Below are 13,154 nucleotides of genomic sequence, written 5' to 3'. Positions count from 1 at the left end.
TTAATTCATCTCTTCTCAGTGGACCTTGATGAATCTAAGCAAGAACAGTGTAGAATGTGTTTTAGCTGTTTTTAAAGTTAGTTTTCCTCCATATTTGTATTTTGGAAGTAGCCTTTTTCTTCATATTTTTCCTGCTGGAATGAAAACCAGTTTCATTCTTTTTCTTCTTGTTGAGTGGTCACCAGTTTTTACTATCAGTGAGAGATTTTCTAATGGAATGTAGAAATCTTACATGGAATGAGGAAACTAGGGCTCAGAAAAGTTAAATATTCATCGTGTGTCCTGCAGTGTGTTGTTGGAATACTTGGGCTGCCTCACTTGTTCTTTTTTTTTTTTTTTAACTGGAGTTTTACATTTTCAGTGTCCATCTATTGTGTTTCTTTAATTTTTTCCTCCTAGTTGTCTTCCCTTCCTCAGCATTCGTACGCTGTGTGCTTTATTCTTTTGCCTTTTGAATAAGATGAAAGGAAAATTTAAGGAAAGTATACTAACTTTTATTATAGAATGCTTTTCTTTATGGCTGCATTATAAATTCTTGAAAATAAAGGGTCTAATGGAAACGCTTAATGAGGAAGTAGGGGCTCTGTCGCATGTACCCACTCCCCCCTTTTTAGTGAATAGACCATTTAAACTAAATTAAGTAAAGGATATAAATTCTGTTGTTTCAGTTTTAATATTTCATGACTGATTTTATAGATGAAATTATATTTTACAATAAATAGGGAGAAGAATTTATACAGCCTGTTCTATTTGATGTGAAACAGCAAATCCCATTTCTCTGTAGCTGTAAAGAAAATTCATTATAATGTCTTTAGTTGTAAGAGATGGTTTCATTGTGATTAGTTACATTGATAATAAAACAACCTTTTCAAATGGCATGGGATACAAATGATTCAATGTGTCTTCTTTTAATGGTACTGAATTTTTTCTTTTTCTTCTTTACTCATAGAATCTTCATTCCCTTTACTGTTTTTCTATTCCACTAAGAATTTCCTTTCTTAAAAAATCAAAACAATTAGAAATACTAGTGAAAGATTTACAAGAGATACATTAAATTTTAACTTTCTATATAAAATCTTCCATGCAACAAAAGGTACCTTTGTCAGAGATGGTTGATATAACATAGTCATAAAATTAACTTTATTACCAGATCAATTAACGTATTTGGAAAATAGTACTTGAAGTGTAGGAAGATTTTAAAAAGAGAAATAGCTGGCTATTTAGAAGGCTGAGCTAATTTTATAGTTTATTTTTGTCCTGTGATTTGTTTTTTGTTGGTGTTAATACATCTTCACAAGCAGTGTTGGAAAGGTGACTATGTTTGCTAATGAAAGGGATGATGATCTACTTATTCTCCCTCTTAGTATGACTTTTTAGTGATTGTTTTGTGCAATCAAAACTTAAGAAATATTCTGTTTTTTAACTTGCATATAGAATCAGATGTTTGAAACAGACCATGCTTCCCTGGTGGCTCAGATGGTAAAGAATCTACCTGCACTGCAGGATACCCAGGTTCAATCCCTGGGTCAGGAAGATTCCCTGGAGAAGGGAATAGCCACCCACTCCAGTATTCATGCCTGGAGAATCCCATGGACAGAGGAGCTGGAGGGCTTCAATCCATGGGTCACAAAGAGTCGGACACAGTTGAGCGACTAACACTTTCACCCCAGAATAGAAACATCATTCTTTTCTGACTTGAGTGAGAACTTTTGTCTCCATCTGATAGTTTACCTTACGCTGACCTTTGGGCTCAGGAGCACATAGTTCGAGCCTGCTTGTCTTCAGTGTGTCTTTGGACCTCCTGGGAAGGTTCTCTTTAGGATTAAGCTCGACATGCATGTGAGATGCTTTGGAGGCGAAGCTTAATCAGGCACAGGTCCTGTGATCAGAGACTCCGGCAACTCCTGAGCTCGGATACTCCTGTTAGTGGGAGGTGAGGGAGCTACCTGTCTCCGGGCCCAGACGGATTGTGACACGTCCAGCCTTGATGACCCGTGGCTCTCCATGTGTTTACTGCATGGGCCACCTTGGCAGGTTGGGGGAATGTTAGATAGATTGTGGGCTGCTATCATCCCGAGTCCAGCTGGCAAGGAGCTTCTGGTTACTGTTAGCTCTGAGGCAGGTGTGTGGTACAAATAATTCTAGGGGCCTATGAGAATGAAAACCTTCATCTAACACGAGCAGGTCTTTCGGAAACTTTAACTTTTTCTTTTATTCTATACAAATCTAAATTTAAAACTCTCTGCCTCATCTCTTTAATAACTCTTGATTTTATTATACTGCTTTTTCATTGTAGTGATCAATGATCTGAGTTTGGTAGTGGGAGAGGCATGAATGTAAATGTCACTGTCTTAAGTTCTAAAATCTTCTTACACATGTTTGACAGGAATTCTGGTCTTGATATGCATTTCAGAGTGTAATTCTCTTAACATTTGTTGACCTCCTCCTGTGTAGTAGCTTAATACTCTAATGTTAATACAGAAGATTCCTGTTAAAGGTTGGAGCATACAGAAAAGGAAATTATGTATAAAATATATATGCAGGAGGGGTGCGCTTGAGCTGTATCTATTTCTGAAAGGTGGGAGAGAGAGAACCGGCACTATGCTAGTTGTTGTTTAGTTGCTAAGTCGTGTCCGACTCTTGGGATGCCGAGGGGACTGTAGCCTGCCAGGTTCCTCTGTCCACGGGATTTCCCAGTAGTCTAGTGCCCTGCAGAGAATTATGTCAAAATCTTGGGGCTTAAAGTGAGTGTCTGTGCATCAGGGGTTTGGGGGTGGGCTCACCTGGGGGGTTCTGCTTCTGCAGTCAGTCATCTGAAGGCTCACCTGGGGCTGGAGGAGCCTCTTCCAGATGGACAGCACTGGACAGCTCACTTGCTTGCTATTGGCAGTTGCTCCTTCTGGCTCTGGGTAGGAAGCTTCAGTTCCTCTCCACCCCCCTACCCCCAAGCATCCCTGGCTGCAGGGTATGCGGTCAGCAGGGCTCCTGCTCCCCCAGGCAGAGGGGCAGCGGAGGGAGCAAGCCGCAGGCACGGGGCCTCCTAGGAGGTGAACACCTTCACTTCCACTCTGCTCTGTCCCTTCCAGCAGGTCCGCAAGGCCAGGCCACACAAAGGTGAGGGGATCAGCTCCTCCCTTTAAGGAGTGTCAGAGGAGTTTGTGCACTCATTTTAAAGCACCACATGAATTTATCTAATTGGGGAAAGGTACAAGTGTATGAACCTAACTGAGGAAAGCCTTGCAGCCAGTTGTCGGACAGTGAGGAGGTGGGTGTTATCGGACCCAGGTGTTCATGTTCTGATCCAATTGTGAATAAACCACAACTATATTATACATCCATTTGTGGTAAATTGCCTCCAGTGTTATGTAGTAAATGCATTTTAGGGTGTTAAGTTATACTCTTTTCTCATGGAAGATGTTATTCAACTTGTAAGCATTTTCATAGAAAGTGATATTTTTGTCAGCATCAGATAGTTTATTTTGTGGTCTCAGAAACTGATGAACGGCAACTAATGCTTCTGAGTTTCTTGTTAACAGACAACACCTGGACGTGGTGGTACCATATTAAGTTACTGATAGTCTAATGGTAAGAGACATATTTTCATGAAAAGTCCAGTTGACAACGGTAGGTTAAGGAAGAGATCTGAGTAGCCCACTAACTTCCCTTTGTTCTCGCCTCAGCTGTCACTATTGCACGTGGAGCAGGCTTGTGGGCCCTTTACCTGCCCTGCTGTGTCCTTTCAGGCCTGAAGACAAAGGGGGAGAGACTCTGGGGAGTTTCTGTGTGTGCCTGCCTGCCACATGCGTCCCCACACTGACTCTGCTTGTGGCCTGCTGCCGGTGCGTGGCAGCCTCACGGTGGCCACTGGGTCGGTCCAGGAAGGACGCAGGGTGAGAGGGCCCCCGGTGGGCACAGGGCGGGGCCTTCGCGTGGGGGTGGCCTCAGCATGCTAGTGGGAGAGCGCGCGCGAGTCGGGTCGAGACCGCTCCGGCTCGCCTGCCGCACACTCAGCCCAGGAGACAAATGGATGGGGAGAGAACTGAGGTCAGGATGCGTCAAAGTGGAACCAAAGGGGAGAAAGTGAAGGGGAAGACTTCATGCGTGCTGCCCACAGTAACGCAAGCATGTGAAGTGGTCAAAAAACTGCTTATGTTTCTCTACTGCTTTCTGAAACACTGTAAAAAAAGTGCTGAAAATAGTTCCTGTGAGAAATGGCCACCAGATGTCATCGTAAGGCTGCTATTGATTTGTTTTATTATTGTTCTTAAAAAGTGTATGAATGTTTTGATTTCTTTGCTGCATCTTCTTTTTTCTTTTTAAACCTCAACAGAGAATATTTCAGTTAATAGTAAGGATTTTCTTTTGGGATAGTTTCTTAATGAGCTAATAATTTTTTATAGGTAAAACTGAAGATCACGATATTCAGTTCAATTCAGTCACTCAGTCATTTCCGACTCTTTGCAACCCCATGGACTGCAGCACACCAGGCTTCCCTGTCCATCACCAACTCCCGGAGTTTACTCAAACTCATGTCCATTGGGTCGGTGATACCATCCAACCATCTCATCCTCTGTGGTCCCCTTCCCCTCCCACCTTCAATCTTTCCCAGTATCAGGGTCTTTTCCAAAGAGTCAGTTCTTCGCATCAGGTGGCCAAAGTATTGGAGTTTCAGCTTCAGCATGAGTCTTTCCAATGTATATTCAGGACTGATTTCCTTTAGGATGGACTGGTTGGATCTCCTTGCTGTCCAAGGGAACTCTCAAGAGTCTTCTCCAACACCACAGTTCAAAAAGCATCAATTCTTCGCCACTCAGCTTTCTTTATAACTAACTCTCACATTCATACATGATGACTGGAAAAACCATAGCTTTGACTAGATGGACCTTTGTTGGCAAAGTAATGTCTCTGCTTTTTAATATGCTGTCTAGGTTGGTCATAACTTTTCTTCCAACGATCACTCTATTGAAGGTCACTATATACATATGTATATATGTACGTATGTATATAGGTAAAATTGAAGATCACTTTATTTTTTTTACTTAAGGAACAACCACTATGTGAGAATTTGAGTGAGAGTAGAAACTATAAATGGAATTGCATATTTGAAAATCTGGCAGAGTGAGGATGTGTGGTGTGTTGAATAGTAATTGATCAATTTGTATAGGAACCATCTGCTTTGAGAAGATTTGGCTTAATAATACATCTCATTATTTTAGTCTAAATTCCTACTAAGTCTTCTGAATTTTGGAATCTTACTGTGGGAGGAAACAGGAGGCTCACGGTCTTCTCCAGTGAGCACAGGGACTAGGACTTCGAGAGAAAACAGGGATCCTGCCTTGAGTGATGACAGTGAGGCCCCTGCCTGCCCTGTGTTCTGCTTTGTTCACAGAGGGTTGAAGTGCTTTCTGACACATGGTCGACTTCAGTAAGTGTTGAGCAAATGAATTCAGCCTGCCTCCAGAAACGAGTCCTTGAACTTTCCCAATCGGGTGGGTTTTGAGTTCTGCTATAATAAACTAATAATCTTTCTGATGAAGGTTTTTCTTTTTAAATTTGTATGTGTGTAAGCTTCCTCATTTCCATCGAGTCCCCTCTCGGTCACTCTAAGATACTCGGGACTCATGAGTACTGATGTCATTCCAGTTCAGGCCCTATAACTCAAAACAGTTAGAATGCTCTCACTCTGCTTCTCGACTGTATCTCCCTATGATACGTCCTGTAACTGAAAACCGAATCTTCCTGAAGCAGCGCTGCGTTTTGGTGACTCCCCGCCGACACTGCTGAATGAATTCCAGCTGCTAATTCAGAGCCTTCTGTGATGTGGTGGATGGTCCTCTGCCTGGGTTTTCAGTTGCCCCGCAGTAGAAAGCCAGAGCGGTAGCTGCCTGCATTGCCACCTGTCTTGCATGCTCATCGAGGGTGTTCTGTGGCTTTGCTAATCCTTTTTTTCTCCTTAAAAGGTTTTAACTGTTCCTACCTGCCCTCTCAAGAAAAGGAAGAAAAACGTTTTGTTACCTTGGGGTTTAGCTCAAATGATGTTTCTGCTCTTTTAGCCCAACAGTCTGCCTGGCAGTAGGGTTGCTTGCCTGTTTGTGCTGCTGTAGTTCTTAGTTTATATCACACGTGTGATCCCGCGTGGCCTTGTATCAGAGTTCCTTTCCACATGTGTCAGGTGGCTCCTAGTAGACTATGAGCCTGCTGAGGGGAAAGGATGTGTTTTGTATCATTCGAGTTCCTTTGACATTCTAGGCAACTCTGTATCTATTTGTTGAATGTTTGTTTCTTGTATAATGAGATGCTGAATTCTTTCATTAATTTAGAAAGTCATTTGGGAAATAGCAAATACTGAAACATTTTCTCCTTTTGTTATAGAATTTTTGGAGCCATTATATAGAAGATAATAGAGCCTCATTATTTTATTTCTGCATATTCATATAGTCGTTCTTTCATCTCCAAAAACGTATGAGTTAGGTGCCCTCTATGGAACATTGACTCTGAATAGGCGTCTCTGTGTTTGGGGTTTGTGTGTTCTGTGCATGTAAACCTGCGAGTGTCTGTCGTGAAGGTGGTATAGCTGTGAGGCACAGCAGTCTTGCAAGAGGAGGAAAGGAAAGGACTCATTGAAAGGAATTCACGTCATTTTAGGCTACATGTTAAAAAGCTTTTTAAAAATAACTCCTGTTGTGGGCATTTTCAAGCATATACGTGTGCAAACACATAGAAGATGGATAGGGTGTCAGTGTCAGTCAGCTTTTAGCATGTCGGTACAGAGCCTTCGGTAGGCCCCTTTCCCAGACTATTGTGAAAGACATCTCAGACAATTTTCATTTCATCCATAAACACTTAGGAGACACTTCTTATTTCATAATGAGCTATTTGTTCATTCTAAAACCTTCTATGTACTTGGCATTGTTCTAGATTCTTGGGACATGTGAGTGGATAAAATAAAGCAGGCCTTTACCTTCTAGCTCTGGAGATAGAAAGCGAGACACATAAGTAGTCAGAACGAGAAAAAAAATTTATTTTATCAAAATTTAAAACTTCTGTTTTTCAAAAGATAACATTTATGAAATGGAAAGGGAGAAAATATTTGTAAAACGTATCTGGCAGAGGATTTACATATTTATATTTATTGATTTGCGGAACGTTTTCCCTACTCTGTAGCTTCTCTTTTCACTTTCTTTTTGGTGATTTTTGAAGATAATGTCATTTGAAATGGTTTAATTTTGATAAAGACTAATTTATTAATTTTTTATATTGTTTCTCATGGTTTTGGTGTCATTATATATATTTTGTAGTCCTTACTTTTAACAGAGACATAGAACAGCCTTCATTTGGTTTGTCATTGTTACAAAAAAAAAAAATGACAAATAGTTAAAAATAGTTATCATTAGCTTTGAGGCCATAAACTTGATGGCTTTTTATTAACATCAAATCAAATGGCTGAGAATTCCAATCATGGTATAAAGTAAATGGAAAATGATATGTTTTAATAGAATTAAATTGCATAATGAAAAATGAAATCAATGTTATTGATTTTAAAGCATTTTATTCAATAAAATTTTTTTCTCCCCCTAAAATTTACTTCATTAATTCTATCCTATCACTGACATTGCCCTTTGCCATTAACCTTCAGACAACACAAAATGACTGTTAGATGGAGAAATCGGTGATTGACAGCTGGGCTGGGAGTGGCGTTCACTGGTGGCAGAGCTGAGCGTGCACGGCTGTGTGTGATGAGCGTATCCATGTTGGTAGATGTAGGATCTACTTAGAAGGACCACAGGAGGACTCTGCTCTGGGGAAGGGGGGTGAAGCAGTTGTTACCTTTTTATACTAGGACTTGGGCCTCCGTTGGGAAGCCAAAGAAGGGAAGGCTGGCTCCCTGACTCATATAGCACATTTTGTTTAATCTATTTTATAGGAGTTCACTGAAATGTAATTTGAAAAGAGGCCTTCTCTGCTTTTTTTTTTAAGTAGTAAAGTGAAATGGACCAGTAAAGAGAACTAAAACATGGGAGTGTTTTTGTAAGCCGGTTGAAAGTTACTTTTTCTATCAAAGTTACTGCAGTAATGCTCTCTGAGTCGGGGGTGTGGTGACATGCTGTCGCCCAGTCTGATTTCATTCATGAAGGACTTGGCACATGATCAAGTCCATCTCAATGTAAAGGAGATGTAGAGGCTGATTTTGGGATATTTTTCATCCAGCGTGTCACTTTATGTTGAGTTTAGGGCTGACATCTGTCTTTTCTGTACGTTCAAAGGTGTAACACTGCGTTTATGTTCTTCACAGGCTATGAGAGCCCAGTGACCGCAGCTGACACGGAAGCTCGCCGGCTCTATTAATGATGGATCCCGGAAAGAAGCCGGGGAGCGATGAGGGTGACCGTGTAAACGAGGAGGCAGAACACCCGAGCCACAGCGCATCCCACGGTGTGGACCGTGGGCCTGTATCTGATGAGACAGCGGACTCCGCTGAGAATTCCACAAACAAAAGGGGTTTTGCAGAGTCCTCGGACTTGGACCACATTGTCGAGGAGGACAACGGAAATAAACGCGCTTCTAAGCGAATGAAACTAGTGGAGGCTGAGCCCTTGGGGCTGGGAGAGCCGGGCACCCATGGGTCAGGGAGCCCGGAAGGCACAGGCCCAGGAGAGGGTGTTGCGTTGCCGGGGACTGGGGCGGAGCCCCTCCCGAGTTGCCGTGATGGCAGCCCAGGTCTTCCCGGCCACCCGAGCCCGGGTGAAATGGCCGCTGAGAAGGAGCCTGCTCAGGAGACCACAGCGTTCCTCCATCTTGGAGGGGAGCCACCCTCGCCCACCAAAGAGATGCGCGGGAGCGGTGCCCTCGGGGGCCCACGTGCCTGCTTGCCCGCCTCCTGCCCACACGCTGAGAAGCATGCCGCGCGCCCCTCACTGCGGCCCGAGGACCAGGCCTGTGGCCCCGCTGCCGACGGTGGCCTGGCTTTCCCTGGGCACGCCGGGCAGGCGCGTGGCCCGCTGAGGGCCTTCTCCTGTGAGCTCTGCGGCTTTCAGTGTGCCGAGGAGAACCTGCTGAACGCACACTGTCTCGGCAAAACACATCTCCGGCGGCAGAACCTCGCTGCCCGTGGAGGGTTCGTACAGATCTTAACCAAACAGCCTTTGCCCAAGAAGCCGAGTTCCATGGGAGCGAAGGCTGGCCGCACAAAGCCGAGAGCATCTAGGCCGGTAGCCAGGAACGGCGACTCAAAAGTGTTGCGGAGCGTTGGAGCGGGCACATTCAGAGATTTCAGAGGAAGCTTTTCTAAACAAAGTGGGCACGGCAGCGAGCTGCTGGTTGAAATGAGGCCGTCCAGGAACACCTCTCCAGAGAAAATGGAGGTCGTTGAAGAAAACGTAACCTCCCACGATGCAGCCGGGAATCCCGAGAACCAGAGCAGAAAGCTGGGTGTGGTTATCACCTCCGAGAGGCTCCTAGATAGGCTAGAGTCCAGCAGAAACACGGCCCAGGCAGCCCCCGGCCTCAGCACAGCCTCAAGACCCAGGCCCGAGCGTGGCTTCCTTGTGCTGGGCAGCGGCTTCCGACGGCGTGCTGGCGCCTTCGCTTTGAAGGGCCAGGTGAAGAAGAGGTGTGCGCTCCTAGGAGTTAGTAAAAGGGGCGCTAACGAAGTGCAGAGGCTGTATTCGAAGCACTTGAGGGCCCCGATAAAAATGAGCGACGCGGAGTCGGCGCCTCTGCACGGGGACACGCGCCTGATACCCCCAGAGACCCAGGCCCCGAAGCAGGACAGGACAAACGCGCATCTCCCCGGCTCCTCCAACTCTCTGGCGGGGAGGCCAGCTCCCGACCACCAGGTGGCGTGCACTTGTTCGGCCTGTGGTCACACAGCCACAAGCAGGGCGGAGCTGGAGATCCACGTGACAAGGTGCCACGCGGGCGAGTTGCGGTTTCACTGCCAGACGTGTGGCTTCTCTAGCGCATCCAGGAGGGACGTGGAGGAGCACGCGCACAGCCACCAGCATCAGCAGACCGCCTCCGGCCTGCATTGCCAATGTTGTTCGTTTACTTCCCTGAACGAGGTGGACCTGAGAGACCACATGAAGGAGAAGCACAGTATGGGTTTCCTCTGCCCGCCCTGTCGTCTGTTCTTCTCCTCCGAGAAAGACGTGGAGGAACACAGAGCAACTGAGAAGCACATTCACTTGTTGGGTCAGACAAAGTCTTCTCAGTCATTTAATGGTGATTCAGCTTTACAGACGTTCCCCTTAAGTACTTTAGAATCAGAAAATGCAAAAGTTTCTGCGAGTGAGGCCGGAAAATCAGCTCAGGAAGAGCCAGCTAAGTCCAGGGTAAGCCACGGAAATGAAGCGAGGCATTCGAGTAAGCCTCAGTTTCAGTGCAAGAAGTGTTTTTACAAAACAAGATCTTCCACTGTTCTCACGAGACACATAAAGCTCCGCCACGGTCAAGACTATCACTTTCTTTGTAAAGCGTGTAATCTTTATTCCCTGAGCAAAGAAGGAATGGAGAAACACATCAAGAGAAGCAAGCATCTTGAAAATGCTAAGAAAAATAACATTGGCCTAAGCTTTGAGGAATGTATTGAAAGGGTCTGCATAGGTGCAAATGACAAGAAAGAAGAGCTTACTGTCCCCGGGAATGGGAGGACAGAAGGCCACGGAGAAGGTGTGCAGTTCCAGGAGCAGTCCTGTCTCGACCAGAGCATCCTGCCTCCCCAGGAACCGTCAATGTCCGGTGTCATTACCAAAGAGGGTGAATTAGCTCCACCCCCGACTCCAAAGAGGGGGCGACCTAAAGGCAACATCTCTCGGACCTGTTCACATTGTGGTCTCCTGGCCTCCAGTATCACGAACTTGACTGTGCACATTCGACGAAAACACAGTCACCAGTACAGTTATTTATGCAAAGTCTGTAAGTATTACACCGTAACCAAGGGAGACATGGAACGTCATTGTGCCACCAAGAAGCATAAAGGACGTGTAGAAATTGAAGCGAGTGGAAAACAGAGTTCCGATATTGTTGTTGGCCCTGAAGGCGGTAACCTTGATGCCAGTAGGAAGAACACCAGTGTGGCAGATGAGTCTGCCAACCCTCCAGTGGAAGCAGACACCTCCGTTTCACAACAGCCACCACTCGAGCAAGGGAATCCAGTGGAAGTGGAAGTTGAGAACGTGTTTCACCCTGAAGATAGGGAGACTGGCAGTCACCTTATTGAGAAAAAGGAGCAAACCTCTGTGGATCCAGAGGACCTTCAGGGTGACACATGCCCCCAGAAAGATGATGCGAGTACAGATGAAAACAGATGTACACACTGTGAGTTTAAGGCACACTCTTCCACCTCTCTCGAGCTGCACGTAAAACGGAAACATACAAGAGAGTTTGCCTTTTATTGCATGGCATGTGATTACTATGCTGTGACTCGACGGGAGATGACCAGGCATGCGGCAACAGAAAAACACAAGGTGAAAAGGCAGTCTTACCTGAACTCTACTAATGTACAAGCCAGTTCTTCAGAAGTGTCCAAAACCATCATTATTCCCCAAGGGCAGCAGCAACAGAATTCTGAGGAATTTCAGATTATTTCAGACCAACCCTCTGAAACTCTCAAATCTAGAAATGCCGCTGATTGCTCTATTTTGGATGAGAATACCAATTTAGATATGTCCAAGGTATTCTGTGCTTCTGACTCTGTAGAAACTGAGACTGAGGAAGAGTCTAACCTCAGTGAAGATCATTCCTTTTGTGAAACTTTCCAGCAGCCCCTTGCCAAGGACAAAGTTATAAAACCGGAGGAGATGGTACCCCTTAGTATTTCTTCTAATTGTGGCTCCCCAAGCAAATTTCAGAATGAAAACTCAGGAAGCTCAGCTCTGAATCATGAGACAGCAAAGAAAAGGCACAGTATGTTGAATGACATCAGTAGTCCAAACACATATGGCGAGAGTGATGGAGGAAACGCAGAGGACAAAGCTGATAAAGTCCTTGGCAAACGTGGGTGTCCCAGAGCTGTAGATGGAGAGCATCCAGCCAAGAGTGCCATGCTGACAGCTCCCAGAGAGCTGCTCAACCTGGGGAGCAGTGATCAGGACAGAGCTGGAAGCATGCAGAGTTCAGGGGACTTGAAAGATGTTCCGGAAGATCCCGTTCTGGAGAGTAAGGAGATTCTGATGAATTCCCGACATGAAACCAAAGTGATTTTGGAAGAGGATGGTCCAGCTTCTGACAGCACCATTGACAACAATGATGTTTATGAAACTATAATCAGTATTGATGATAAAGGGCAGGCCGTGTACAGTTTCGGCAGATTTGATTCTTCCATAATAAGGATCAAGAACCCCGAAGATGGGGAGCTCTTCGACCAGTCTCAAGAGGGGCTTGTGGCAGCCGGAGTGAGGATGAGTGAACTGCCCTTGAAGGACTGTGCTCAAGGTGTGAAAAAGAAGAAAGCGGACAGTAGTTCCTTTGCAGAGTCCACCCGGATTCGCTGTGATGACTGCGGCTTTTTGGCAGACGGTCTGAGTGGCCTGAACGTGCACATAGCCATGAAACACCCGACGAAGGAGAAACACTTCCACTGTCTGCTGTGCGGCAAGTCCTTCTACACGGAGAGCAACCTCCACCAGCACCTGGCCAGCGCCGGCCACATGCGGAATGAGCAGGCCAGCGTGGAGGAGCTGCCCGAGGGTGGCGCCACCTTCAAGTGCGTCAAGTGCACGGAGCCCTTTGACTCCGAGCAGAATTTGTTCCTGCACATCAAAGGGCAGCACGAGGAGCTGCTCCGAGAGGTGAACAAGTACATCGTGGAGGACACTGAGCAGATCAACCGCGAGAGGGAGGAGAACCAGGGCAACGTGTGCAAGTACTGTGGGAAGATGTGTCGCAGTAGCAACTCGATGGCGTTCCTGGCGCACATTCGCACGCACACAGGTAGGTCCATGCGACCTCTTTGCCCACCAGGGCTGGGGCGTGCTCGAGTGGGGACCTGGGTTCCCCCCGAACGTGGAGTCCTTACGGCCCCTCCCTGGCAGCCCCCACCCAGCTCACCTCCTGCTGCCCCCCGGCCCTGGCTCTGCTCTTGGTTGACACTCAACGTATCTCCAGGTTATTAACTGAGCCTTAGTTATTCCAGAGGCAGGCTGTTTGGCAGATTT

General features: G+C 45.9%; 1 protein-coding gene across 5 annotated transcripts in view; it reads left to right on the top strand.

The window, feature by feature from the left end:
• Positions 1 to 13,154, top strand: part of ZNF407 (zinc finger protein 407) — a 384,300-nt gene that overhangs the window by 17,212 nt on the left and 353,934 nt on the right. For all 5 annotated transcript variants that reach the window (XM_055558909.1, XM_055558911.1, XM_055558910.1 and 2 more), the window contains exon 2: positions 8,294 to 12,930. In XM_055558909.1, the coding sequence (XP_055414884.1) occupies positions 8,346 to 12,930 (4,585 nt within the window). In that variant the 5' untranslated portion in view covers positions 8,294 to 8,345. The remainder of the gene's footprint in view (positions 1 to 8,293; positions 12,931 to 13,154) is intronic.

Source organism: Bubalus kerabau, chromosome 21, assembly GCF_029407905.1.
Source record: "Bubalus kerabau isolate K-KA32 ecotype Philippines breed swamp buffalo chromosome 21, PCC_UOA_SB_1v2, whole genome shotgun sequence".
NCBI lineage: Eukaryota > Metazoa > Chordata > Mammalia > Artiodactyla > Bovidae > Bubalus > Bubalus kerabau.
The sequence above is the reverse complement of the archived record's forward strand: the minus strand, read 5'-3'. Positions and strand labels throughout refer to the sequence as shown.